At 40.4% G+C, this 27,585-nt stretch overlaps 1 protein-coding gene across 1 annotated transcript; it reads right to left on the reverse strand.

Moving 5' to 3' along the window:
- Positions 1-16,676: 16,676 nt before the first annotated feature.
- Positions 16,677-20,282, reverse strand: LOC125493526 (uncharacterized). Its single transcript, XM_057392203.1, has 2 exons — positions 19,927-20,282; positions 16,677-17,570 (listed from the first exon to the last, which is right to left on the reverse strand). Exons 1-2 carry the CDS (start codon positions 20,062-20,064, stop codon positions 16,677-16,679), a joined length of 1,032 nt encoding a protein of 343 aa, XP_057248186.1. The 5' UTR covers positions 20,065-20,282.
- Between the last annotated feature and the right edge of the window lie 7,303 nt (positions 20,283-27,585).

Consider the following 27,585-nt stretch of genomic DNA (forward strand, 5'->3'; position numbering starts at 1 on the left):
CAAAACCTCCCAAGTCCCAAAAAAAAAAGGAAAAAAAAAGTAGATCTTTTACATATTATTGAAGACTCCTATATTGATATTCCCCCAAATATTGACATAAAAGTAGAACTTCTACCAGACATCGCAAACCTACGCAAGGCTCATTAGATAGCAAGAAAGAAAAACAGATATATGTTAGTTTGGTCCACCCCATAACCACTAATGTTCAAAGCAGATTTCAACGTTGAGAAAGCATACATAAAGGCAATACAATAAAAATTTTAACAGCAGAGTGACCTCGTAAAGCTACTACTCCTTCGATTTAAAACTATGGCTCTAAATATCATTTAGCAGAGGCAAACCATCACATGGTTTTCGACAGTTGTTCGATGAGTACTGGTCATTGGGGCATGAGTTATTTTGATATTTCTGAATTAGGTGCAGTTAGGTGTAGCTGATGGTGGTGCAAAGGGTGGAATATGCAAATAGCGGATTAGAAGTTGTGGGATGTTGGTAGGATGCAGTAACAACGGTGATTGGTATGCAAGTGGTGGCCAGTTAGGTTTGTGGTGGTGATGATAGATATGGGGGCAGCAGCACGGGAATGTGAGTGTCAGTTTAGTCATTGATGACTCCAAAAGTGAGGTTGTATTATGATGGTGGTTATGGTGGCCAAGGGTGTAATAGGGTTTTGGGGGAGTTAAATACCTTGGGGAAGGCGGGGGGAAGAGAGGGGAATTCTAGTGGGATTTAGGATAACTCTGTTCACCCAAAGTGGAGAAAAGGAAACAAAAAAAAGAGTGAACCAAACACTAATTAAGAGAGACAATTCCTTTCCATTTCTTAAAGACCCCAAATCATAGTGTTGTTATTAGTGTTTTACAACGTTCTTTAATATGCATTAAAGCTCAACAAATAAAACACTTAACCTAAAAGAATGACTCAGATAAATTGGTTTAGGGGTGCAATAAGCTTTCACTGTAGACTCTAGCACTTGGAATTCCTAAGCCAATTACAAAATATGTAGCTTCTGGGTCATTCAAACAGAGTCACCTTAACTGTGGATAGATGATCAGGTAGTCCCCTACCCCCCACCCCAACCCCAAACAAAAATTGAAATAGAGAACGGTAAGAAAAAAAAAACATAATACTTTGTTAGCTTATAGGTTCGCCAGAATTTTGCAACAGTGCAACACAAGGAATGGTCAAAAACACATTACTATACTTGTTAGCCCCTGGTTAGAAAAGGCCACTTATTAATAGTGCAATCCCATAGTCCACTTCTCAGACCTGGTAGACATGGAACTTAGACCTTTATATCTTGAATTTTCGAAATAAAGTATCATGAATTGACTATAGACCACGCAATGGTTTGCCTCTGCTAAATCACACCTAACAACAGAACAAGAAGCAAGGAACCAGCATTTCTAATAGTCTTTGACTAGTTAGGCATAAAATTACATACATCTGGACCCCTGTAGATTTTGCTACACACTAGTAGAATAAATGCTATTTGCTGCGGTGATATTGCTGCGGTTTTACCTATACGCAGCAATATAACACGCAAAAAGAAAAGAAAAAATAGAAAATAACAATTGCTGCGGTTCCTGCCCAAAACCGCAGCAATATTATTCAACGGATACATTTTGAAAAAAATATAGGGCCCAGAACAGCTTATATTGCTGCGGTTTCCACGTAGGACCGCAACAATATATTAAAAAAATATTTTTTTAATATATTGCTGCGGTCCAACGTGGAAACCGCAACAATATTAGGTGGCAAAAAACGGCTCCTCATTTAGGGTTTTAAAATAACGCCCCCTTCTTCTCATCCTCTCTTCATTTCACGCTCTCTTCCTCTCTTTCCTCCTCTCTCTCTCCTCTCATCAATTTCACGCACCCCTTTCACTCTCTCTCCTTCTCTCTTCCTCTAACCCTCTCATCCTCTCGCGTAGCTTCTTCGCCGGTCACCGGTCGCCGGTCGCTCGCCACATTCGACCTTCGTTCGTCGCAACTTGAATTCGTTCGCCAGCACTTGAATCGTTCGTCGCAGCACTTGAATTCGTTCGTCGCGTCGTTGTTGCTGAAGATGCTTCCGAAAACAACGGCGCTGCTCGCCAGTATTTGCCGGCGTTGCTCGCCATAATTTTTTGCCGGTGTTGCTCGCCATAATTTGCCGGCGTTGTTGAGTCTTACTCGCCAGAATTTGCCGGCGTTGTTGAGTCTTGCTCGCCAGAATTTGCGATGTTGCTCGCCAGAAACAACGACTGTTCTCGTCGTCGGCCTTAGATCTCTTGTCTTCGTTGTATTTTTCAGATCTAGTGATGGTTATTCTCCAGATCTGATGTTGTAATTTTATTGGATTTTTTAAATTTTTTCAGATATAGTGATGGTTATTATCCATATTTGATGTTGTAATTTTATTGGATTTTTTTAATTTTTCAGATCTAGTGATGGTTATTTTCCAGATCTGATGTTGTAATTTCGTTGTATTTTTCAGATCTAGTTAGTTTTTTATTTTTATTTTGGGTCTCTTTTTGTATATTTTTTTTTGTATATATCTTTTTTTTATATGAGTTGAATATTTTAAAAGTTCTTTATCATTACCTAATTTGTTTTTGAATTTTGTGTAATAATTTTTTGTCATTAGTATGTGTTTTATTTTCTTTTAACTTTTTTGTCTTTTAAATTTGATGGCAAAATGCAAAAAAAAAAAAAAATTTTTTTTTACCTGTACAGTATCTATTGCTGCGGTTTTCTCTGAAAACCGCAGCAATATGTCTATTTTTTATTATTAAATATAGCATATTGCTGCGGTTTTCTCCAGAAACCGCAGCAATATGCTTTCTAAATCTGATATAAAATAATTATATTGCTGCGGTTTGACTTAAAAACCGCAGCAATATTTGTCGATATTGCTGCGGTTTAAAACCGCAGCAATATTATTAATACCTATTGCTGCGCCCTTAATTGCTGCGCGCCCTAATCCGCAGCAATAGGGCACTTTTTAACCGCAGCAAGTAGCCTTTATTCTACTAGTGACAGTTCAAATTATTCCCTTACTGGACTATTGTTATAAACTGAACAATTAACATGTGATTTTCAAGCCCAACTACAATAAACTATGTATCTTAAAAAAGAGAAAATATATCATTCAGAACCAGACATTCCTTTGGTCAACACTTGCCAATACACTAATTGGATAAGATAGCAGAATTAATGTCATGTAATAGACAATCTCATGCAACTGAAAATTGAGAAGCAACTAGGAACGTTTAAGGCAAGGAATCACTAGTATAAGACATGTTTAACAGCCAAAGAATCACAAATTAAAGCACAAAATTTGTTACACTTCAGAGATATTGACACGACAAGCACACAAAGTCTACCCTTAACCCTCCCAAAACATACAGAAATTGGAATGCATTTAATTACTAGGAGGTGGAGACCCTAGCTAACCATATAATAAGCCAACATAACCTATTAAGACCACTAGAAATATGATAATATACAGATAAAAATTGAGCGAAACGGAAAGTCATGTAGAGCCTCGCGGCAAAAACCACATACCTCCACAGTATCTTGCCGCGCATCATTATTAGTCTCGTTCTCCTCATCATAACCCTCATAGTCTGATGTGAAGTACTCGCCTTCAAATGAACATATTTCATCATCTCTCCATCGACTGAGAATCTCCTGAGTTTTGTCGAGTAGTGACTTGTTTTCCAAACTTCCAAACCCTTTTGCTTTCATTCTTTCTTCCTTAATCCTCAAATTCTCTAATCGTTGCCTTTCATAAGGTGGAATCTGACGTTGTCCAACATTAAGCTTTGCTTTATTTCTTTTTGTTTATGCTAAAATTTATCACTTACGACGAAATTAAAGTTTGGGACGATTCAACCAGATTATGTTTAGGACAATGCGACAAAAGAATGCAAAGGGGATCAAAGGGGATGAACACACAAAAATGGTGATGCGAAAAAACCCCAATGAAGATGGGTAAAAACCGCGGGTGGATGAAGATCCACCAAACTAATATGGTTCACTGTCTTTCTTAGTGACTGACTGTCGTGACAAGAATGTTATTTTCTCTCTAGTGTTCTTCCAATTATGTTGCCTAAAAAACTTGTCAATGACCTCTCTCTCCCTTTTATATGCCTTCTCTTTTCTCTTGGCTTTTTCTCAACGAATACAAAAATGAATTTACTAATTATTACATTAACTTTGGCGCTTCTATCATGGGAGATCTTCTCCATTTACGCTACAACGTCATGATCCTTGCTCTTTAACGGCTGAATTTATGCCTCATTACACTCCTTCCTTATTTAGCTGGACCGTTACCACTTAATGTTATGCTCCAATCTGGCGTCCTTCTCTGTGTATTCAAGTCATAATTACTTCGTCATCATGTTAGATGGCATCATGTCATCGAGTTATCACGTCATTGCGTCAGTGTGATCCTGTCAAAAAATTAAGCCATAACAGTTTGCCCCCAATTGTTGAATCGGGGTAACACAAAACCCATGAGACAATTGTTAAGAAAAATCAATAAATGAAATGAAATTCTGTCTAAGTCATTAAACAATCACAAGAAAAATCTCGCTTTTGTCAGTTATAGAAAAAATTCCCAAGGAGACACAAGGAAGGAAAGGAGATCCGTTTAAGCGGTTATTTTTGGTACTTCAAGGGTCTCAAAATACAAAAGGTAGTTTTCCTTTTAAATAGTCGTTTTAATTATAACCGTTGGCACGATTATCATGATTACTCTTTGTTGGCATAAATAACTTGGGCGGTTTAAAGATCCCAACTCTTACTCCAACTTCATTAAATCTTCCTCTCTCTTTAAGTAAGGCAATTTCCTTAACTTCCATTATTCTCTCCGCCGGAAAATCGATCGCTGACACTAGGTAATTTCGCACTTTTTCCCTCGTTTTTTCCTTTAATTCGTTCTCTTTTCTCTTCTTCTACTGTTCTTATGGCACCTAGCAGACGTAGCATTAGGACTTTTGTAAAGAACCAAGAAAAATCGAAAGGGAAAGAGAAAGCTGTAGAACTAAGGGTTGAAAATGAGGATGAACTGTCAAAGATGTCAGAGGAGGATCTTTTAAGGTTTTTAGACTTAGGGAATTTGCCCGAAAGTACCGTCATTAGGAACGCTGAGTCTGACGAACCACCAGAGTCGTGTCCCCAAAAATGGGTGGTGCTCTACGAATACCCTTTCAAAAATAGGTCTTAGACTTCCCTTCACCCCCTGGCAAGGATTTAATGCAAATTTACCAAATCAGCCCTAGGCAAATTATGCCCCAAGTCTGGAGGATAATGAGTGTCATCGACAGGGTGACGACATCGTGGGAGGAAGCCTTCACCCTCCACGACTTACTGTTACACTATGAGATTAGGGTCAAAGCAAAAAAATAGCCCTACATGCAAAGGCGAGGTTAGGGCCTCTGGTCGGGGGAATACAGTCGAATGACAGAGGTTGGAAAAACAGGTTTGTGTTTGTGAAGAGGTTGCTAGGGGAAGCTGGGACGTCTTTGGTTGGCGGCTGGAATACCAAAGGTGTGTTTATTTTCAGTCTTTTTAAGTTCGTGTCACGTTGTTAACACTACTCTTACATCGTTTCTACTGCAGGTCTTAACCCAAAACTGTTGTCGGATCGCGACGAATCTCAGAGTCTCTGTGACAAATTTCTGAAGGTACCGGAGGAAGATAGACAGTTCAGAAGGATCCTATTTGCTTCTCAGGACAGCTGTTCATCTATGGCATCCGGTTAGTCTATCTATTCTTTCTGATTTTTATTTATGAGTAGGACTTCCTAAGAGAGAGTTTCGTGTTATTGACTCAAACACTATTGGACAGGTTCATCACAGTCGCGCCCTAGGGGGAGTTTGGATGGGCAAGCGTTAGCTGAGATGCTGCGCAAACGCAAGAGGGAGTCCTCTAACGACGCTGCATCTCTGTCGTCAGCGTCAACGAAGAAAGACACAGCAGTTGTCGTCCACTTGGACGACGAGCATGACATCGCGTCTAAGACGCGCAAAACTGACTTCCTGGCCCCTCCGGACAAGAGTGGACCTTCTTATACTGTGACCGTCCATAACGACTTCATGTTGTTGGAGAGGTCCATATGGCCTGAAGCTGACAGGTTCCTCTTTCCCAGCACAGTGGAAAGGATCAAGGACCATACTCTCCCCCGCATGATGTCAGATGGGCTAGAGCTCCTATTCCAGGTATAGACACTTGCTCTCCCCTTTGAAACACTATGCTATAATGACTTACGACTTTTGAATAACAGATATCCTATCTTTTCTTGTACAGTCTTCTCAACATCTCCTAATGGCTAAGAGGGAGATCTCATGTCTTCTGAAGGGTCACCTGTCCATGAAGCAGAGAATGGAGAAGGCTGAATTGGATGCAAAGTCCAATGGCATTGAATTGGAGTCTTGCAAGAAGACTATGGAGGACATGGGGGAGACTTTGAAGAAAAAAAGGAGAGGAGCTAGAAGAGATTAGGCAGAGGGCGACTAAGCTGGAAGACTCTTCGCGTCAGGAGATCAAGAATCTCCAATCGAGCATTGACGCACAGAAGAATGAGCTGGACCTTCTTGAGGCTGAGGTGAGAACCAGGGTCAGGGCTAAATTCATGTATCAGTTCCTGATGAAGAAGACGGCGTCGTGGACACCGCAAAAGGATATTGACCTGTACCTCCAGTACAAGGGGTCAATGAAGGATCTGATGGACGAAGAGGACTTGGCTGCGATGGCGGACTCTTCATCAAAAGCTGATGAAAACGCCCCGTCCTGTGCCGGGTTCATAGCGTCGGATGTGCCCCCGACCCTGAAACTGAGAAGGAGGCTGCAGCCATTGTCTTACCAGCTAAAGCGTCCGAGGAGAAGGAAGCTGAGGAGGCCCCTGTCGTTTAATTTTTATGCACTTTATATCATGCCCCTTTTACTCAAACTTTAATCAAACTCTGTTATAGGTCACTCGAAGGAGTGACTGTTTGTACTGTACTTTTGGGTCACCCATGGGGGTGACCATAACTTTTTGCCGTTTGAACTTTTTGGGTCGCCTACGGGGGTGACCATTACGTTGATGCTTTTACATTTAAAAAAGTTGATCTTATGTCCTTGCTTTATGTCTCATGTATGTGTCTGAGTCGTTATTCTGACATTTCTAGAGGATGGTCAGGCGCTTAGTAAGCCATCTTTGGTCGTTCAGACGTAATGTTTGGACTTAGTAAAAGTCATCTTGGGTCGTTCAGACGTAATGTTTGGACTAAATGACTTTAGAATACATATAGGAAATACGTAGATACTTACGTGTGTTTGTCAGAGAGATAGATGAAATGTCGTCAACAGTTATAGCTTTAAAATGCCTGTGCCCCTATCATGGCGTCAGCTGAGGCAATAGTGGGTCAAAAGATTTTATATGGTAGTAACATGCAAATCTGCCTAATGTCTTGTGAAAAATCGTCGGAACGTTAACGGGATGAACAAGAACAACCTCCCTGAAATTCAACAACACCCAGTGAGAGAACACGGTCGCTACACGGTCGCTAGCAGCTAGCGACACAGATATAATAGCATTATCATCTATTTACATCTCTCTTTTTTTTGTTTGCAATGAATGGGAAAATAATGCTTATTACTTAGCTTAAAAGAAGTATTGTTTGAGGTGCATGGCATTCCAGCTACGTGGCACGGAGCTTCCGTCACGTCGGACCATTTGGTAGGTTCCCTTGCCTACCACCTTACTAATTTGGTATGGTCCCTCCCACTTCTGTCCTAACTTACCAGCGTTAGCCTCTTGTGTGTTATGAAATACTTTCCTTAGGACCCAATCACCTTCGAAGAAGGACTTGGCTTGGACGTTTTTATTAAAGCTCCTTGCTACTATTTGCTGCTGGGCTGCCATGTGTACCAATGCTGTGTCGCGCAACTCTTCAATGGTATCTAGGTCGTTTATCAGTTCATCGCGGTTCTGCCGCTCCGTCGTTAGACTACATCTTGCAGTCGGGACGCTCACTTCTGAAGGCAGGACAACCTCACAACCATAAACTAGTGAGAACGGTGTTTAATAAAATGGAAGGCAACGCCCAGTGCGCGGTGTCGTGCGATTAGCCCATAAGATGGAAGGCAACGCCTCCGCCCATTTACCCTTCTTGGTTGTGAGTCGCTTCTTCAAAGAGTCAATGATCGTCTTGTTACTGGACTCAGCCTGTCCATTGGCTTGCGGGTATCTTGGTGTTGACGTTAACAACGTCATGCTCCATTCATCGCAGAAACGTCTTGTCTCGTTGCTAATGATCTGCGACCCATTGTCGCATACTATCTCGGACGGAACACCAAACCTGCAAATAATGTTAGTATATATAAAAGAAATCACTTCCTTATCGCGTACCTGTTGAAAAGAACCTGCTTCAATCCCTTTAGAAAAGTAGTCAGTTAGTGCCAACATAAAGACCTTCTGACCTAGGGCTGGAGGTAATTTGCCAACTATGTCCATGCCCCATTTCATGAAAGGCCAAGGTGTTAGAGTAGGATGCAAAAGTTCACAAGGTTTATGCGTCATACCTGCATGTCGTTGACAACTATCGCATTTGGCGACATACCTTATTGTGTCTTTCTTCATTGTTGGCCAATAGTATCCCATGCGCAACACTCTGTTGGATAAACTGCGTCCTCCTGAGTGATTTCCACAAGTTCCTTCATGCATGTCCTTCAGGACTTGCCCTACTGATCCTTTTCCAAACAACGCAGGTAGGGGCCTGCGGTAGATTTTTTGAACAGTACTCCTTGAATGAGTATGTATCGCGACGCCTTGAACCGAATTCTGCGTGCTTCTGCCTTATCTGTTGGGAGTACGTCGTTAGCAAGAAAATCATAAAGCGGTTTTGTCCAACTGACACTTACCTCCTCGGCGTCAGGGTTGCTCTCAGATGCGAGATTACTGATGTTATTACTGACACTAGTAGAATAAATGCTACTTGCTGCGGTTAAAAAGTGCCCTATTGCTGCGGTTTTGGGCGCGCAGCAATTAAGGGCGCAGCAATAGGTATTAATAATATTGCTGCGGTTTTAAACCGCAACAATATATACCAATATTGTTGCGGTTTTTTAGGCCAAACTGCAGCAATAATTTCATTTTTTATCTGGCTAATACGTAATATTGTTGCGGTTTGTGGCGAAAACCGCAGCAATATGGTATATTTAATAATAAAAAATAGACATATTGCTGCGGTTTTCGTGAAAAACCGCAACAATAGGTACAGTATAGGTAAAAAAAAAATAAAAAATTTCCGCATTTTGCCATCAGATTTAATAGGTAAAAAAGTTAAAAGAAATTGAAACACTATTGCTTGAAACTAATGACAATTATAGTACCAAAAAACCAACAAATGTGAAATGACATATGAATATCATTAATACAAAGTAAAATGAAAAAACTAAAAAAAACAATTGTTATAACTCACTGACTACTGACAAAAAATTAAGAAACTGATTTGAAAAAATAAAACAAAAATCATAAAACAAAAATCTACATACAACTAAAGAACGAATAAAATCAAAAAATAAATCCTACCACAAAATTTACGTACATAATTAAAAAAAGAAAAAAAAAGGAAAAAAGAATGAAGGGCCACGAAGGAGCAGCGAACGTTGGGCTCTGAAGATGAACGAACGGCCAACGAACCATGGCGCAATGTTGGGCTCTGATAAATGAACGGCCAACGAACGGCCAACGAACGGCCGACTAACCATAAGCGAACGTTGGGCTCTGAAGATGAATGAAGGAGGAGCGAGATCCCACGAAGGAGGAGCGAGAGACCAGGAAGGAGGAGCGAGAGAGATGAACGAAGATGCGAGACGATTTCGGTGATGAAGACCGGCGAGCGAGATGAGTGATGGAACGAAGACCGGCGATGAAGATCAGAACCTGTGAGATGAAAACCGGCGAGATGAGAGGGTGAGAGATATGTGAAAGGATGAGAGCTATGTGAGTGGGTGAGGGTGAAAACGGCTGAGAAAAAAAAAGGTTGAGAGATAACTGATAAGTGAGAGGATGAGATTTGAGAAAAAACCCTAAAATGTAGGAAGGATGAGAGAGGGAGATGAGAGTGAGGAAAACGGCCGAAAATTCTAAAGATATTGAAAACGGGTTCTCTTTTATAGTAATGAATTTTATAGAAACCCTAAAATAGTCGCGCACTCCTTTTTTTTTTTAAACAGGAATGATATATTGCTGCGGGTATTCTAAGGAACCGCAACAATATTCTTACGAAATAGATGAGGATATTAAAATATTATTTTTTATTATTATTTTAATATATTGCTGCGGTTTTTGTCAGAAACCGCAGCAATATATCTGGTCAAATTGTCAATTTTTTTTTGAAAAAATCTGCACTAAAACCATATTGCTGCGGTTTCTGGCCAAAACCGCAGCAATATGATTATTTTCATTTTATCTTTTCTTTTCACGTAATATATTGCTGCGTATGGGTAAAACCGCAGCAATATCACCGCAGCAAATAACATTTATTCTACTAGTGTGACAACCTCATGGTTGTCTTGAAGCCGTTCGGCCGTCGTCGTGACAGCGTCCCCAATGCTCCTAGCGATAGTAGGATTCGCCAAATGAACTATAGGGACGGACGTGAGCGAAACGTCCCTTAAAGAAGATCCGAGATTGGCAAATGCATTAAACACTTTACTTTTATGCTGAGCTATTTCTAAGTACATGGCCATTTTAAAGTCTTTTGCTGCGAATTCGCCCTTGATTTGGCTGACTATCAGCAGTGAATCGCTGAAGACTTTCAACGCTTTTGCTCCCATATCTTCTGCTAGTGCCATTCCTCTATGAGCGCCTCGTATTCGGCTTCGTTATTCGTCGCTCTGAATTCACAGCAAATGGCTCGTACTATCTTGCCCCCTTGTGGCGACTTTAGCACAATGCCAAGACCTGCACCACGAAAATTAGAAGATCCATCAACAAACAGTATCCAAGAGTCGTCGTTTACTTGATTAATCTTTGCGACTTCGTCTCCAAGCTTTTCTAGCTCTGGGCTAAAGTCTGCCACAAAATCTGCCAAAGCTTGTGACTTGATAGCTGTTCTTGGATGAAACTGGATGTCGTACGCACTGAGTGCTATTGCCCACTTGCTCATGCGTCCTGTCAATTCTGGGTGTCGCAAAACAGACTTGATAGGATAAGTCATAACGATAACAGTATGTATTTTAAAATAGTGCCTAAGCTTTTTAACAGCTATGACTATGGCTAAAATGAGCTTTTCTAATGAAGAATACCTGGTCTCCGCGTCTAGCAGAGACTTACTGACATAGTAGATTGGTAGCTGCTGGCTTTCTGCTTCCCGCGTCAGGACAGCATGACGGACACATTGCTTACCGCGAGATAAAGCTGCAACGTCTCTCCGATATTTGGCTTCGACAGCAAGGCGGCGACGCTAAGTAGCTTTTAAGTTTCTCGCGCGTCTTCGTGTTGTGCGACCAGTCGAAGCCCTTATTCTTTTCTTAGGACGTCATAAAATAGATGGCATTTTTCAGACGACCGGGATATGAAACGATTCAGCGCGCTACACGACCGGTCAACTTTTGCACCTCCTTGACGCTTCGTGGGAGATTGAATGTTAATGATGGCTTTTATTTGATCCGGGTGGCTTCAATTCCTCGTTGCGTAAGACGTACCCTAAGAACTTTCCTGCAGAAACTCCAAATGTGCACTTAGTGGGATTTAATTTCATGCCATACCTTCGCAGGACGTCAAAAGCCTCCGACAGATGCTGGATGTGATCGTTTGCTAGCTTGGATTTAACGAGCATATCGTCTATGTATACTTCCATGGTGTCGCCCAGTTGATATTTAAACATTTTGTTGACCAATCGCCGATATGTGGCACCTGCATTTTTAAACCAAAAGGCATAACCTTATAACAATATATACCTTTATCAGTAACAAACGCGGTCTTTTCCTGGTCGTCCGGATGCATCAATATTTGGTTGTACCCGGAATACGCGTCCATGAACGTTAAAAGCTCGTGACCTGCCGTCGCTCGACCATTGCATCTATATGAGGGAGAGGGAATGGATCCTTGGGACATGCTTTGTTCAAATCTGTGAAGTCGATCAGACTCTCCACTGTTCTTTTTGCTGACCACCACGACATTGGCTAACCAATCTGGATACTTTACCTCACGGATCTTTCCGGTATCGATCAGCTTTTGAACCTCGTCATTGATGACTTGATTCCTTTCAGGTGCGAATTTGCGTCTTTTGTTTTACAGGCTTGTGAGCGGGGTCGACGTTGAGCTTATGGGTAATGACGTCAGGACTGATTCCTGTCATATCTCTCATGGGACCAAGCAAAACAATCTTGGTTAGTTTTCAAAAAATCAACTAACTGACCTCGTATTTCTTGCGACAATGTCGCTCCGATTCGAACGACACGATCGGGGATGGATGGATCGAGCATCACTTCATCCACGTCCTGCTCGCTGGGCCGTCGGGCGCTGACCCATCCTTTAATTGCTAGATGACGCTTTTGGGGGTTTGAGCGACGAACTATAGCATTCTCTTGCAGATTTCTGCTCGCCCTTTATTTCTTGGACGCCCCACTTGGTTGGAAACTTCAGCGATGATGATAAGTTGAGGGACGGCCTTCATCTTGTGTATCCATGGAGTGCCGAGAATGATGTTATACGCGACGGGCAATCCACAACGTTGAATCTGGTTGGCAGGTTGACGCCTTTGGCTAGCGTTGGCATGTGATCTCTCCGACAGTATGTTGAGCCTCTCCACTGAACCCTACCAAAACAGTAGATTTTTTAGTAATATCTTTATCGCACAAACCCATACCTTCGAGGGCCTTTTGAATATGATGTTGGCTGAGCTGCCCCCATCGACTAACACTCGCTTCAACAAGCAATTATTGACAGTCAGGGATATGACTAATCCATCGTGATGCTCCACGTCGCAGACGTCGTCGTCGTCAAAGGTTATTGCCATTGCTTCGAGCTTGCGTTCTTCAGCTGACCTGCAAGATTTAAAAACGGCGGACGAGGGAGTACCCTCTCTTGCTAGCCTTTTGGCTGCGGAATACGTTAGTCCACATACATCAGACCACCAGAAATAACGTTGATTACCTTTACGTGCGTGGGCGACGCAGGAGGGTCGGACTGCGCGGTATTCCTACCGAAGGACGCTTTACCTTTATCGCTCAAGAGGTCTTTAAGTGCCCCTTATTAAGCATGAACGCGACCTCTCGTCGCAAGCAATGCACTCCTCCCTCTTATGGCCATGGTCATGATGGAACTGACACCACTTTGTTTGATCTTTTTGCGCTTCTGGCGGTCGCTCTTTTTTGGCCAACGAACGGTGCTCCGTTTTGATAAAGCATTCACGACGCCTCCGACATCGACGGAAAATCCGTAGATCTAGAAGCGGAAGGTCACGACTCCGTCCTGTGCGTTACCTGCATTTTCACAACGTAGTAACATTGTTTACTGGTTTGACGGCTATAAGGGTGGCTTCGCCAGTTGTTCTTCTTGGGACGAAAGCCTCCGGTCAGCAGGGGTCTCTGGTGCCGCAGGTGGATGGTGTTGAGGATGGCATCTCTTCCTCCAATCTATATGTCTAACGCTCGCGACTTGACTTCCTCGAACGTCTGGCACGGGTACTTCGTCAAACGGTTGTATAACTTTGATCGCAAGATTAATCCTTTCCTGAAACATTCAATAGTAGTCTTAGTGTCAAGATCTTTAATGCTAATCATTTCTTTATTAAAGCGATTATAATAATCGCGAACAGATTCTTTAGGTCCTTAAACGACGCCATATAGGTCGCTCGTCTGCTTTTCCAAGCTACGACTGCCTTCGAACTTCTCATATAACTTATTGACTAGGGTGGAAAAATTGTTAATGCTTCCTGGCCTAAGAGATCCGAGCCATTTGAGAGCGGACCGGTGAGCGTGGCTCAAAAAGACTTGCACATGCAGGCCTCTACTAAATGCCAAGGAATTGACGCTTGCCACATTCGCTGCTTGTACTGGGCGACATGCTCGCCTGGATCGGTTGAACCGTCATAATGAGCAGCGAGGGTAGGAAGATTGAGCTTTTTAAGAAGCACAACCCTCGTAATCCTTTCGACGAATCGTGATTCTGCATAACTGTCTGGATGCTCCACCATGCTTGGCGTCGGAGCCTCGGGGAGCTGGGACATGAGTTTCATTAAGCGCTTATTCTGCTTTTCTATCTGGACCATGCGCTTCGCCATGAGATTCGCTTCTCCTTCGCCTTGATCGTTTTCTTCATTGTTTAAGGGGTCTTCATCCTCGGGCTCTTCGTCATTCTCAGGCTCCTCACTATCTGATTTAGAGAGGCTCCCCATGAAAGGGATCTCGTTCAGGTTAGCGTGACGTCGGACCTTCGAAGCTTTGGACCATGCTAACTCTTCCTGCAATTTTTGGATTCTCTCCTGCGACGTCGTGAAGTCGGTAGCTAGCCGCTCATTAGCTTGCTTCATTTCGAGCAGTTCTGCTCTCATCTGTCCATGTTGTCTCTGCATTTCCTCGAGGTTAGGTGTTTCTCCCATTTGATGGATTTTGAACAGTAGATGGTCTGGTTATGCCCCACGGTGTGCGCCAAATTATTTATGCAAAATTTCTACTTACGACGAAATTAAAGTTTGGGACGATTTAACCAGATTATGTTTAGGACAATGCGACAAAAGAATGCAAAGGGGATCAAAGGGGATGAACACACAAAGATGGTGACGTGAAAAAACCCCAATGAAGATGGGTAAAAACCGCGGATGGATGAAGATCCACCAAACTAATATGGTTCACTGTCTTTCTTAGTGACTGACTGTCGTTACAAGAATGTTATTTTCTCTCTAGTGGCCTTCCAATTATGTTGCCTAAAAAACTTGTCAATGACCTCTCTCTCCCTTTTATGTGCCTTCTCTTTTCTCTCGGCTTTTTCTCAACGAATACAAAAATCAATTCACTAATTATTACATTAACTTTGGCGCTTCAATCATGGGAGATCTTCTCCATTTACGCTCCAACGTCATGATCCTTGCTCTTTAACGGCTGAATTTATGCCTCATTACACTCCTTCCTTATTTAGCTGGACCGTTACCAGTTAATGCTATGCTCCAATGTCGCGTCCTTCGCTGTGTCTTCAAATCATAATCACTTCGTCATCATGTCAGATGGCATCATGTCATCGAGTTATCACGTCATTGCGTCAGTGTCATTCTGTCAAATAATTCAGCCATAACACTTTTCATCTACAAGGGGAAAAAATGAGACAATCAACGTTATTGTATATTACAAAAAAAAAAAACCGTAAAGATATATTTTATGAGACGATAAATCATGAATTAAACACATGCATTGTAATTCGATATAGGCACAAATTCATATCGAATACCAAAGAAAAAGCCATATATAGTAGGGTTAATTGGCTAGAACAGCACCAACTTTGGACCAAGTGCAAGAAACAACACAACTTTAAGCGGGTGCAACGCGTAGCACCAACTTAAAGGTGGGGTGCAGGAAATAGCATAAATGATGCCGGAGAACGGAGATTCCGCCGGAACTAGGGAATCTCTATTATTTTAATGTTTTTGTTAACTCCCTCCCCTTTTTTTTAGTAAGTCACGTGTTCTGTTTTTATTTCCCTCTTCTTCTTTAACTTCCAACTCCATTTTCAATCCCCTATTCTCAATTATCAGAAACCCTAAATTCCCAATCTCATTTAACAAAAATCCCCAATTCTCTCTCTCTCTTCTTCTTTAACTGACAACCTTCATCATGGTTGAAAGGCATGGGAAGTTTACTGCCACCATGGCTTGCCAGCCATGGCGTAAACTGTAAGCAAGAGAAATGGGAACCATGGCAGACGGTTCCATGGGTGCTCAAAGTGGAAGGTTAGTTTGAAATTTTTTGAAATCAATCCATATTAACCATTTTTATGTAATTTGATTGATTTGAATTTGATTTGTGATAGGATGATGATTGTGAATTCTTTAGTGGATTGATAAGGAAGCATGTGTGGCAACGTGCTACTGAGGTTATTCTAGCTCTTATATCCACGAATGATGCACTAGAATCTAAAGCAATAGATTGAGAAATGGAATTGAAGCAAAAGCGGATGCCGAAAGGAAGATTCAAGGGTTGAAAATGGAGGTCAGAGGATTGAAGGCTGAGAACAAATTACTAAAACAATAGCAAACCACTTTCATTATTGTACTCTTCATTTCATGGATGTTCGTGTACTTGTGTTTAAGTAGGTAGTTTAGGTATCATATAATATTGCTTTTGACAATATTGAATTTGTATCCTTGACTGGTGGTATTCAATGCAATATTGCTTTTGAGTATATTGATTGTTTTCACTTGCATTACTATATTAGTCTAAATAGGTCTGCACTTGTAATACCAAGAAAATGCTTTGCATTAGATTCCAAAAGCCCTATTGGCAACAATGTACAACATGTGCAAAAAGTGGTGAAGTTTGTCCACATTTCAATTACAAAAATCTCCCCAGTAAAGTTCAAAAAAACCCATCTACAACCTCCCTTCTTAATCTACTATTTCCTCCACCAAAAAAGAAAGTGAAACCCTAGCTTAGTGGCTGCTCATTGGAGCAGCTGCTGTAGATTGTTGAGTTCCACAAATGTCACTTGTGGTTTTTGCCTTTGCACAAGCTACATGTCATTTGTATTCCATGTTTGCTTAATTTTCCAGCCTTTTCTTCCCTCTCATGTGGGGCTTTCTTCCTCATTTTCCTAGGTCTACCTGCTCCAACCTTGATATTAGGAGGTAACAGTGGGAATTCAACCTTATCCCAATGTCTCTCTCCTCTTATTGGCTTGATTGACCCACTGTAGGCAGCTAAGTATACCCCCTTCTTCAGTATGGGATCCACCAACTCTTCACATGGCATTCTAAGCCAATTGCTGCAAGCAATAACATGAGAGCAAGGTATTCCAGTTAAGTCCCATCTCCTGCATGTACAACTCTTGCTTTCTAGATTCACTATTAAAACCTCCATACCACATAGCACTTCAAACTCCATTTTATCAGATGCAAGAACATGACAGGTCTTAGCATATTCCTTGTTTGTTTCTAGCCTTTTTCTTATTCTAGGACAAATATCATCCTTTGCTCTCTCCATCAATGTTCTCTTCAAGAACAATCTCTCCATAACTGCCCTCCTAATATCTTCTAGCATCCCCAAAATTAGCTTTGACCTGGATTCCAGAATCCACCCATTGAATGTTTCAGCAAGATTGTTCACCACAAGGTTGCACTTAGTGTGAATCCTAAAACCAAACCTACAAAAAGTCTTAGGTTTCAAAGCCTTGAAATCCTCTACAGCTGCTGTGGATAACACATCCATCTCCTGTAGGGCTAAATCAAAATCTGCCATGTTATAGGCATAAACAGCCTGCCAAAATTTCTCTTTCAAACCATCTCCCCTATGTTTTTTGTGCCATGGAGGCCAGATGTGTCTAGCACAGTTCCTATGTTCCACATTAGGGAATATAGTTTTAACACCATGCATTATTGACTGTCAAAAAATAAAAAAGCAGTGTGAATATACCAATCAAAGCTGTTGAAACTAAAAAAAATGTGTCATTGAAGATAAAAGTTCTCACCTGATGTTGATCTGATATGATTTTGCAATCTTCACCCCCAAAACCTGGTAGATCCTTCTTTAAGTTCTCTAAAAACCACTCCCAGGCCTCATTGTTTTCAGCCTCAACAACAGCCCAACAGATGGGGAACGTTTGATTGTTCCCATCTCTGCTAATTGCACACAGCAGCTGCCCACCTAAAAAAGTTTTCAGAAACATCCATCTATGCAAACACCTTCCTACAACCACTTATAACCTGCTCTCAATCCTGGGAAACTAATATACAACCTCTTAAACTGATGTTCAACATGTCCAGCATCATTTTCAAGGGCATCTGTTTGCAATTGAAATCTAAAATCCTCATCTACCCTCTTCAATTCATTCAAGTATGCAGCAATCTTTGAATAATGATCCTTCAAATTTCCATGTAAAAGCCTATGTGCATGCTTTTTAACTCTGTAACAGTTCCACTTGCTAAGCTTTACCCCAAACTTGTTAAGCACTTCTTTCTCTAAAGACTTCCTAGGCCAGTTAGGTTCCTCCCTAAATTTGTCTAAAAATTCTCTTGCCAACCATCTTGATTTTGCTTGTAAGTTTTCATAATCAGCCATCACAAGTGTGTTGGTCATGAACTGATTTCACCAAAATATTTCTTCTGGCCATCCAGGAAGCATAGACCTTCCACTCACAACCCATCTTGCATTTAGTTCCATTTTCTTTTTGTTTTCACTTCTAATCCACCTAACACTATACCCAGCATAAACAGCATACCTGTTTACCATCTCCTTGAACATTTCAGTGATGAAAACTTCATGCCAACCCTCCATATAAACTTCCTATAATAAGAACCCCCTCCATTCCACTTGGCAGATCATACTTCTCACCTTCACTATCTGAATTAGGCAATAGATCTTTCCTCATACTCACTTCCCACCCACTACCCAAAGGAATGTTCAAGTCCTGCCACTTTTAGCAGCCTCCTCCATCACCCTTCTTTCTAAGTCTTTTCTTACTTTGTTTTACCTTCCTCCTAGCATCAAGAAGCTCTTCATCACTTGAACTTCTTGTAGGTTTTGATTCTCCTCCCCCATAGTCCTCATCTACACTACCATCACTCACATCTATTGAACTACATGACAGGTCAATATCATCCTCTTCTACAATCCAATCACAGCCACCTAAACTATCATCATCAGACAAATCCATTGTGGCATCATAATCATCATCAACACTATCATCATTCCACCAGTTATCCAAGGGTTGTGGTTTTGGGTCTGCTTGGGAAGTGGGAGCTGTGTTACCTGTGGTTTTGGGTCAATTATTTGGGAAGTGGGCCGTGTTACCTGTGGTTTTGGGTCTGCTTGGGAAGTAGGTTCAAGAGTGGGCTGTGTTGGGTTATGTTCTAGGTGTTTATTGGGAAGTGGTTGTTGGCTGTTGGTCTTAGTTAATGTTTGAGGACTGGGTTTGTTTGGCTGAGTTTCTTCCTCATTTGTTTGTGGAAGGGTTCTGTGGTTTTGGGCCTTGTCCCCTTCACTTTTTTGGAGGAAGCTACCTCTTCCTTGCTGACATTTTCTTCCTTGCTGCCTTTGGGTGGAATTTTATCTTTGTGGCTTGTGTAATGGAGGCCTCTGTATGAGTATTGGGCTGGGGTTCCTCTATATTGGGTTGGCCTCATCTACTTGGTCATTTGTGGGGTTGGGACCAGTACTTTCACATTCAATTAGGGGAATTACTTCAGGCACATCAACATCATGGGCCACAAAGACTTCAACCATCCCATTTTTCATCCCAATTTCACACATATCCAATACCTCAACATCCTTATATACCTTAACCAAACCAGTTTTCAAATCTAGCCCAGGTAAACTGTAATAAAATGTTGACTTTGAGTTGTATTCAACCCCTTCCTCCTTCAACATATCAATAAACTCAAAGAAACTCAGGTAATTTGGATCAACATTATCCCAATAATGTACCTCCCCTCCTACATATTCCCATTTATTAGTTAATACCCCTCCAGGATTTAATTTGATAGTGAACATGGACGCCATTACCTATTTTTGCAAAAAACACAAAAGCACAGAAAAAAAAAATACGATTGAGAAAAATCAAACACAACCATCACATACATTCACTTCAAGCACAAACATTTTTTCAAGCAATTAACCCTTAATCTAACTTCAAGCACAAACATTTTTTCAAGCAATTAACCCTTAATCTAACTTAACCCTAATTATCGCACATTAGAGAATTACCCAAATTAAAAAAAAACAATGTAAGCAAACTCACCAACTTGAAGTTCAGATTTTGCTTCGCGCGTTGATATTCAATTGATCTTCGTCTTCCTTGTCTAAAATTGCGATTTCCAGAAGTGTCATCTACAGCAGAAATTAGCTTGGAGAAGAAGAAGAGAAGAGAGAGAAACATAAAAGAAATGGAAAGGAGGGAAAAACAAGGGGTCACGTGACTTACTAAAAAAAAGGGGAGGGAATTAACAAAAACATTAAAATAATAGAGATTCCCTAGTTCCGGCGGAATCTCCGTTCTCCGACATCATTTATGCTATTTCCTGCACCCCACCTTTAAGTTGGTGCTATGCTTTGCACCCGCTTAAAGTTGTGTTGTTTCTTGCACTTGGTCCAAAGTTCTCTAGGAAGATTTTGAATAGCATAATGCCAACCCTCTTTAAGCGGATCCTCAATAAAAAAAAACTTGATGTGCTTGATATGCCAAGATGAACGGTTCTCCTTGTGAAATATTCTTATTCTTATTCACGACATTCATCCAAAATCATCCTTTTTCGAATGAAACCACACACATCAAAACAAGAATACACTAAAGTCAGTGGCGGAGCCAGCTGGGGGGACATGGGGACAAATGTCCCCCCACTTTTAAAAAATAATTTCTTTAAAAGAAAAATTGATAAAAATCACGCTCAGAGTCAGGGTCTCAGGGACGCGTGAAACTTTTGAAAAAAAAAAGAGACGCTTAAAAGAGAGAGAGACTAAGTCACTAAGGAAGAGAGAAAGTAGAAACCCTAAGTTGACTATTAAAGACATCGACAGACCGTCACCGACGGTCGATCGGAGATTCACGCCGACGGCCGACAAGACAACGACCTAAAACTCTGAAGCGAACACTCGAAGTCTCGAACAGCAGAAGTGCAGAACAGGAAGCGAAGAGTTGCGAGTTGCGACGGCTGAACTCTGAAGCGAAGTGAAGCCGCGCACGGCGCACCGCCACCCCCACTGCCGACTCGCCGGCCTCCCGACTCCCGAGACGCCGATTACATTTTTCAATCAGTTTGTAAGTTTTCTTAACTAACCCTAAGTTTTAGTTTTTTTTTTTAAGGTAATATTTTATATTTACAATTTACATTGTTTGGTTGTGAATTACTGAATTATGATATTTGTGAAATGTTAATTTGCGATTGTGGAATGTGGATTTATGGTTGTTGATTGATTTGTTGAATTGTTGTTGGTTTGGAAATTGCAATTGGTCATGAACTCATGATTTAGGAAATTGTTAGTTTGCAATTTGAAATTTCTAATTAGTAAATTATAAATATGAGTTGATTTATAATTAAAATCATTGATCACTTTCAAAATATGAAGACCCGAAGGATGAATTTGAAATTTTTAGTTTTAGTTTTTTTTTTTTTTGTCATTTTTCTTAGATTGTAAGACTATAAGCATTTTGAAATTTTGAATGTAAAACATTAAGTATTAAGCAATTTGTGGTGTATTGTTTTTTTTACATATTTTTGTTCCGAATGTTTGACGGTTGAATTTTGTCCCCCCACTTTAAGAATCCTGGCTCTGCCACTGACTAAAGTGACCATGATAAGATATCTCAATAGTATCTTCTAACGAGCCATAATAGTCCACAACCCCCATAACAAGATTTTGATCTCTACTACTAGCAAAACTATGCGTTAGAGTTGTTAAGGTGACTCCACTATTTTGAGTTACGCCATTTTTCTCTCGTTTCATGGTGTGGAACCTATACCATTAGAGTAGCCACTGAACTTCTTAGCAACACGAGATGGTCCTTTTGATAACCATTTGATATGATCCGTTATTTCTTCCCTTCTTGAATTTGAGATCAACTTTCTCTCTAAACCAGTCCATAAAATTCTTGCTATGAGTATGCGTGGAATCCCATTTTCTTTGCCTGTGGCTGCTTACAGACAACTTATGTTCACTGTGATTTTATTAAATATGTTAGTATCTATCACAATTAGAAGATAAAAATAAGAAAATAATTAGAAAAAATTGCTGTTAAGTTATCTTACTCGATCTATCTCCAACTTCCTAGAATCACAATTGAATAAGACATATTGATGGACTTGGGCCCGTGTAATGTGATCCATCATAAACCCATAATCCTTCTTCTTTCTATTCCTTCCCTTTCCTCTAATAGGTTCCCAATATTGGGAAATAATGATTTGAGATACTAGGATCAAAACATTATCTGAAGGACTGTTTAATCGATTCAAGTATCTTCAACAGAATGCAAGACATTCTTTAGCTAAATATCCTTCAGCCATTGAGCCCTCCGAACGACCCTTGTTCCGAACATCAGATTTGAACTCTCGAAGGTACCTCTCTATTGCATACATCACCTAATTCCAACTGGACCACCAAGCTTAATTTCTTCCACCAAGTGAATTGGTAAATGAACCATGACATCAAAGAAGGTAGGTGGGAAAATATTCTTCTAACTGACAAAGGGTTTCAACAATCTCAGTTTGCAAATAGTTAAGAACTTGGGGGTCGATAGCTTTCTTCCATATGCCCTTAAAAAAGGCACACAACCTTAGCAAAGGTTTTGCAACATCTTTGCTCAAAGTTGTCTTGATTGCAACAGGAAGCAAGTAATGCATTAGAAAATGAGCATCATGACTCTTATATCCAGTGATCTTCCTTTCACCAACTTGCACACATCGAGCGATATTTGAAGCATATCCAAGTGGTAGCTTTGCATTTTTAATGACCTGGCAAAACAATCGCTTCTCTTCTAATGACATCGAAAGCGTGATTTTGGAAATACTTCCTTACCATCTTCTAGTATTGAGGATGAAGTTCAGGCATCCAATTTAGGGCTTTCAAATCTTGACGAACATTAGCATGATCTTTGCTCTTTCCAGGTAAATCTAACAGTGGCAATGATATTATCACATACATTTTTTTCAATATGCATTACATCAAGATTATGGCGAAGTGAACAATGCTTCCAATATGGAAGTTTAAAAAATATTGGTACCCTTTTCCATGGAACTTCCTTTTCTTGTTTCGTTATCTTTTGCAACTTTCCACATTTATTTCGAAAACACAAAGTAACTCCTTAGTTTCGATTCCTGTTAAACGCACTGGTTGGTCTCTTTCCCCGTAACTCCAATAAATATCTCTTATACGACGCCAGGGTGGGACAAATCTAAAAAAGTAGGGTGACCCATATAGCAATGCTTGTGGCTTTTGTGAAGAACATTGATTCAGTTTTATAATGACAAGCAGGACATGCAAGTTTCCCTTTTGTGCTCCAACAAGACAACATTGCATAAGCAGGAAAGTCACTAATGGTGGACATCAATGTTGCATGTTGTTTATGCTAAAATTTATCACTTACGACGAAATTAAAGTTGATTTAACCAGATTATGTTAAGGACAACGCGACAAAAGAATGCAAAGGGGATCAAAGGGGATGAACACACAAAAATGGTGACGCGGAAAACCCCAATGAAGGTGGGTAAAAACCGCGGGTGATTGGAGATCCATCAAACTATTATGGTTCATTATCCTTCTTAGTGACTGACTGTCGTTACAAGAATGTTATGTTCTCTCTAGTGTTCTTCCAATTACGTTGCGTAAAAAACTCGTCAATGACCTCTCTCTCCCTTTTATATGCCCTCTTTTTCCTTTGGCTTTTTCTCAACGAATACAAAAATGAATTCACTAATTATTACATTAACTTTGGCGCTTCAATCTTGGGAGATCTTCTCCACTTACGCTCCAACGTCTTGATTCGTGCTCTTCAACGGCTGAATTTATGGCTCATCACACTCCTTCCTTATTTAGCTGGACCGTTACCACTTAATGCTCTGCTCCAATCTCGCGTCCTTCGCTGTGTATTCAAGTCACAATTACTTCGTCATCATGTCAGATGGCATCATGTCATCGAGTCATCGCGTCATTGCGTCAGTGTAATCCTGTCAAAAAATTCAGCCATAACACATGCATATCAAACCTTTGATTGCTTAAAGAGTCATAAGTTTCCAATCCAAGCTCCCACAATTCTTTCAAATCCTTGATTAGTGGTTGCAAATAAACATGAATATCATTTTCGAGGGATAAAGGACCGGGATTAAGCAATGCTAACATCAAAAATTCAGGCTCCGTAAGTAACCACAGAGGTAAGTTATAATTGATCAATATCACTGGCCACATAAATGCCGTTGGAGTTGGGCGGAGAAGCACGGAGAATGAAAGAGAGTGCGAATCAGCAAGAATGAAAGTCGCCGGAGAAGCGAAGGAGCGCCAGCGAAGCGAAAGTCGCCGGAGAAGCAAAGAAGTGTCGGCGAGTGAATGAGCGAGTGTGAGCTAGGGAGAGTTAGGGTGCGTCGTAAGAGAGAGAAAGGGAGAGTAGGGGTTTGTTTTGAGTTAGGGCTCGAAAAAAGAAAGCCGTTAGGAAAAATACTGAGAACGCGAGAAGTGATTTGTGTCGGACGGGCAAGGGGGTCCGACGCACATTGGTCAATTGCAACGCCAGCTCAATAGAGTGCGACGCAGATAGTGAGACGTTTTTTTTCCACCAGTACGCGTTATATACGTCGCACCCTCCTAACGTGCGACGCATATGGTCCATTTGTGTCGCACGTCAAGAGGGTGCGACGCATATAGTGCGTACCTGGTGGAAAAAATGTTGTGTTTTGCGTCGTACTGCACATGCGACGCAAATAGGTTTTCTGCGTCGTTTTCCGTTTATGTGCGACGCACTAAAGGGGACGCGAATTGTCCTTTTTCTACTAATGATTGTTTCTATGTATATATGTAGCTAATAATGGATTGTTTTCAAGAATAGTAGAATATTTATAATTTTGGACATGGTTGTGCAGACGTTAGACGTGGTAGTGCAGACCTGCAGCTTCCAGGTCTGCACTTTTTTTTATACACCATCTGATGCGGTTCTTATGTAAAACCGCATCAGTAAATGATTTACTGATGCGGTTTTAAGGTAAAACCGCACTAGTAAATCATTTACTGATGTGGTTTTTGACCGCATAAAATATTTTGGATCTGATTCGAGCCTACCTGATGCGAATCAAAATTGCATCAGTATGTCCGATTTTGACCACATCAAATGGACTTTTTTCCACTACTGGATATGGGAAAATGTAGGGGCAAATTAGGGACTTATGCAATGTAAATTTCCCCGTAATGACTTCATATATGGTCAAAATTAACCAAAGATTGAGTTCAGGGGTAAGGGTACAATACAATCATGCAATATGTTGGCCATTGCTGACCTCTACTAAATATCGATTCGTTACGGATTTTATGCCAAAGAATAATCTTATAAAATCGTTATACACCCTAAAAATATTTAGTCTAGATTGGTTCACGAAACACATAAAAAGCAATTTTAGTGACATATTATTATGCAATCAATTTACAGTGAACCTAGCAGGTTGTCCAACTTAATCTCATTAATGTTAGAGCAATTCTTTAGGTCTTGATTTGTAAAAATAACATGTAGGTGATAAAAGTAATAACGCAACAACAATCATATAATATTCATATAATAATAAGGCAAGCGTAGAATAATGTAAAAAAAGAAAGAAAAGAAGCTTAGAATATACAGTAGGACGATTTTACATTATAGATCTACATCATCAAAGAAATAGTTAGTAACTTCGATATGAAAAATAATTAATTTATTTAGGGACTCTCTCGATTATACCTATTCAGTTTATATTGAAGAGCACAACGATCTTTAGGCGGAGAAATCGTGGAACCAAGAACGCATTGTGATCAGGAGTTGATTGAAAGTATTTGAGTGTTTGAATATTTTGAGAGTCGAAGTGTATTCGTAAGTATTCGTAAGGATTTTTGTATTCATAAAATAATAATGAAAAGCCCCCCTTGATTCGGGAAATTTGGAGTATTTATAGGTAGAACGACATTGCACCTCACGCGCCTGGCGCAGCTGATGTGTCAAGCGCATGACACGACATGCCCAGTAAAAAATGTACACGTGGCACGTATTTTGTAAAAAATAAGAAAGAAACTCTACGTCTCACGTCGAGACCTGCGCTTAACGCTGGACTCTAAATGAGTCAAAAATCCATATGTCATGTTCAGATTAGGGCACCTGGCATATGTGGACAGAGTTGCGCCAGGCGTAGGTTGGTGCGCTAGGCGCACCAGCCTGACTCCTGACGTGCCTTTGCCAACTTTATTTAAAATGCATTTAAAAGATTCCTTCTATCCTTTAAGTACGAATATCTGATTTTAAAGGATGAAATCTGATTTTAACTAGATAAAAAAATATCTTTTGAAAATATTTATTTATTAAAATAAATTAAATCAATTAGTTATCAATTAATTGAGATTTTCAAAGAATTGGGCTCAAACAAAATTAATTATCATGAATAATTAATTGAGCTTTAGAATATCATTTCGAAATACAATTTTAGAGTGGTTCCTTAGATTGCTCTTCTGTCGGATCACGCCAACTAGTACCGCGGTATGTTTCATCATTGGATCCTTAAATGGGGAGACACGGTTATGTGTCTACAGAAGCCCCCAATTTGACTGAGGTTCAGGAAACTGAAAGTCAAAGTATACGATGTTGGAACGGAGAACGATTTTAAATGGTCTGCAATTTAAAAATTTGATTTATATATGCTTGTCTCTGCAAAACAAAGTTAATATGGACAACAAATAACTACAAGCAATTATTACCTGTGGAAAAAGATGTTAGCAGATAGGTGCAAACAACTCAGATAGAGCACATAATGATGCAAAGATGCAAACTTAGACTCTCTAAGGATGCATGAGACGCTATGCAAGGATTAAGTTTATGCAAAGCTAAGGGTTGACACGTCATGCATGGTCAGGGTTATGCAAGACTAGAATGTGTGAAATACAAGGTCAGGGCTATGCAAGGCTGCAATGCAAGGTCATGGTTTTGCAAGGCTAGAAGATGTGTCAAATGATCTGGATCGAATAGAATGATTTTTGAAAACCATTTTTAGTAAATAATCGGGGTCCATAAACGAGGCCCGCAGATTACAACTATTCGGGAGTTTAATTAGACTTGGAGGCACCACCACATATATAGGAAGCCTCCACTTTGGGTGAGCTTGCATTGAATTGGACTTGAGCCTTAAATGAAATGTACTTGATCTGATATTGAAATGTAGTTGATCTATCTTGAACGTTGAAAGTTATCACTGGGGATTCTTCTTTACGGAGTTGCTACAAGTAAAGTCAAATATCACCAGAGACCATGGAATTATCGGACAGTCTTTCTGGGAAAAGGGGAGTTTGGATTGAAAAATAAAATAGGTTTAATTTGTGACACAAATGAATGTAGGTGGGAAAAGGCTTTAATGAGGCTAGGTTCATACTCGAGTCTATTGTTGCGATCTAGAAAGAGATTATGCTCTTGAACTCTAGAAAATCAAACCTCGAGATGAGCATTCCTACGTATCCTTGCTGAATCAGTCCATTCGTAAATTTGGATATGATTTTTTATTTTTATTTTGTGTGCCCTAACTTTTGCCTAGGTCGCCCTTTTGGGTTTTCAGCCTAGCGGGATTGGACATAACTTGAAGAAGGAGTTAGGGTTGATGAAAGGTTGAAATTTCTAGGCTTATATGAAAATTGATGAATAGGCTAGGATAAGGTAAGGATCATAAATTTGGATTATATGGGTTAAAGGTTT

Source organism: Beta vulgaris, chromosome 9 (genome assembly GCF_026745355.1).
Source record: "Beta vulgaris subsp. vulgaris cultivar EL10 chromosome 9, EL10.2, whole genome shotgun sequence".
NCBI lineage: Eukaryota > Viridiplantae > Streptophyta > Magnoliopsida > Caryophyllales > Amaranthaceae > Beta > Beta vulgaris.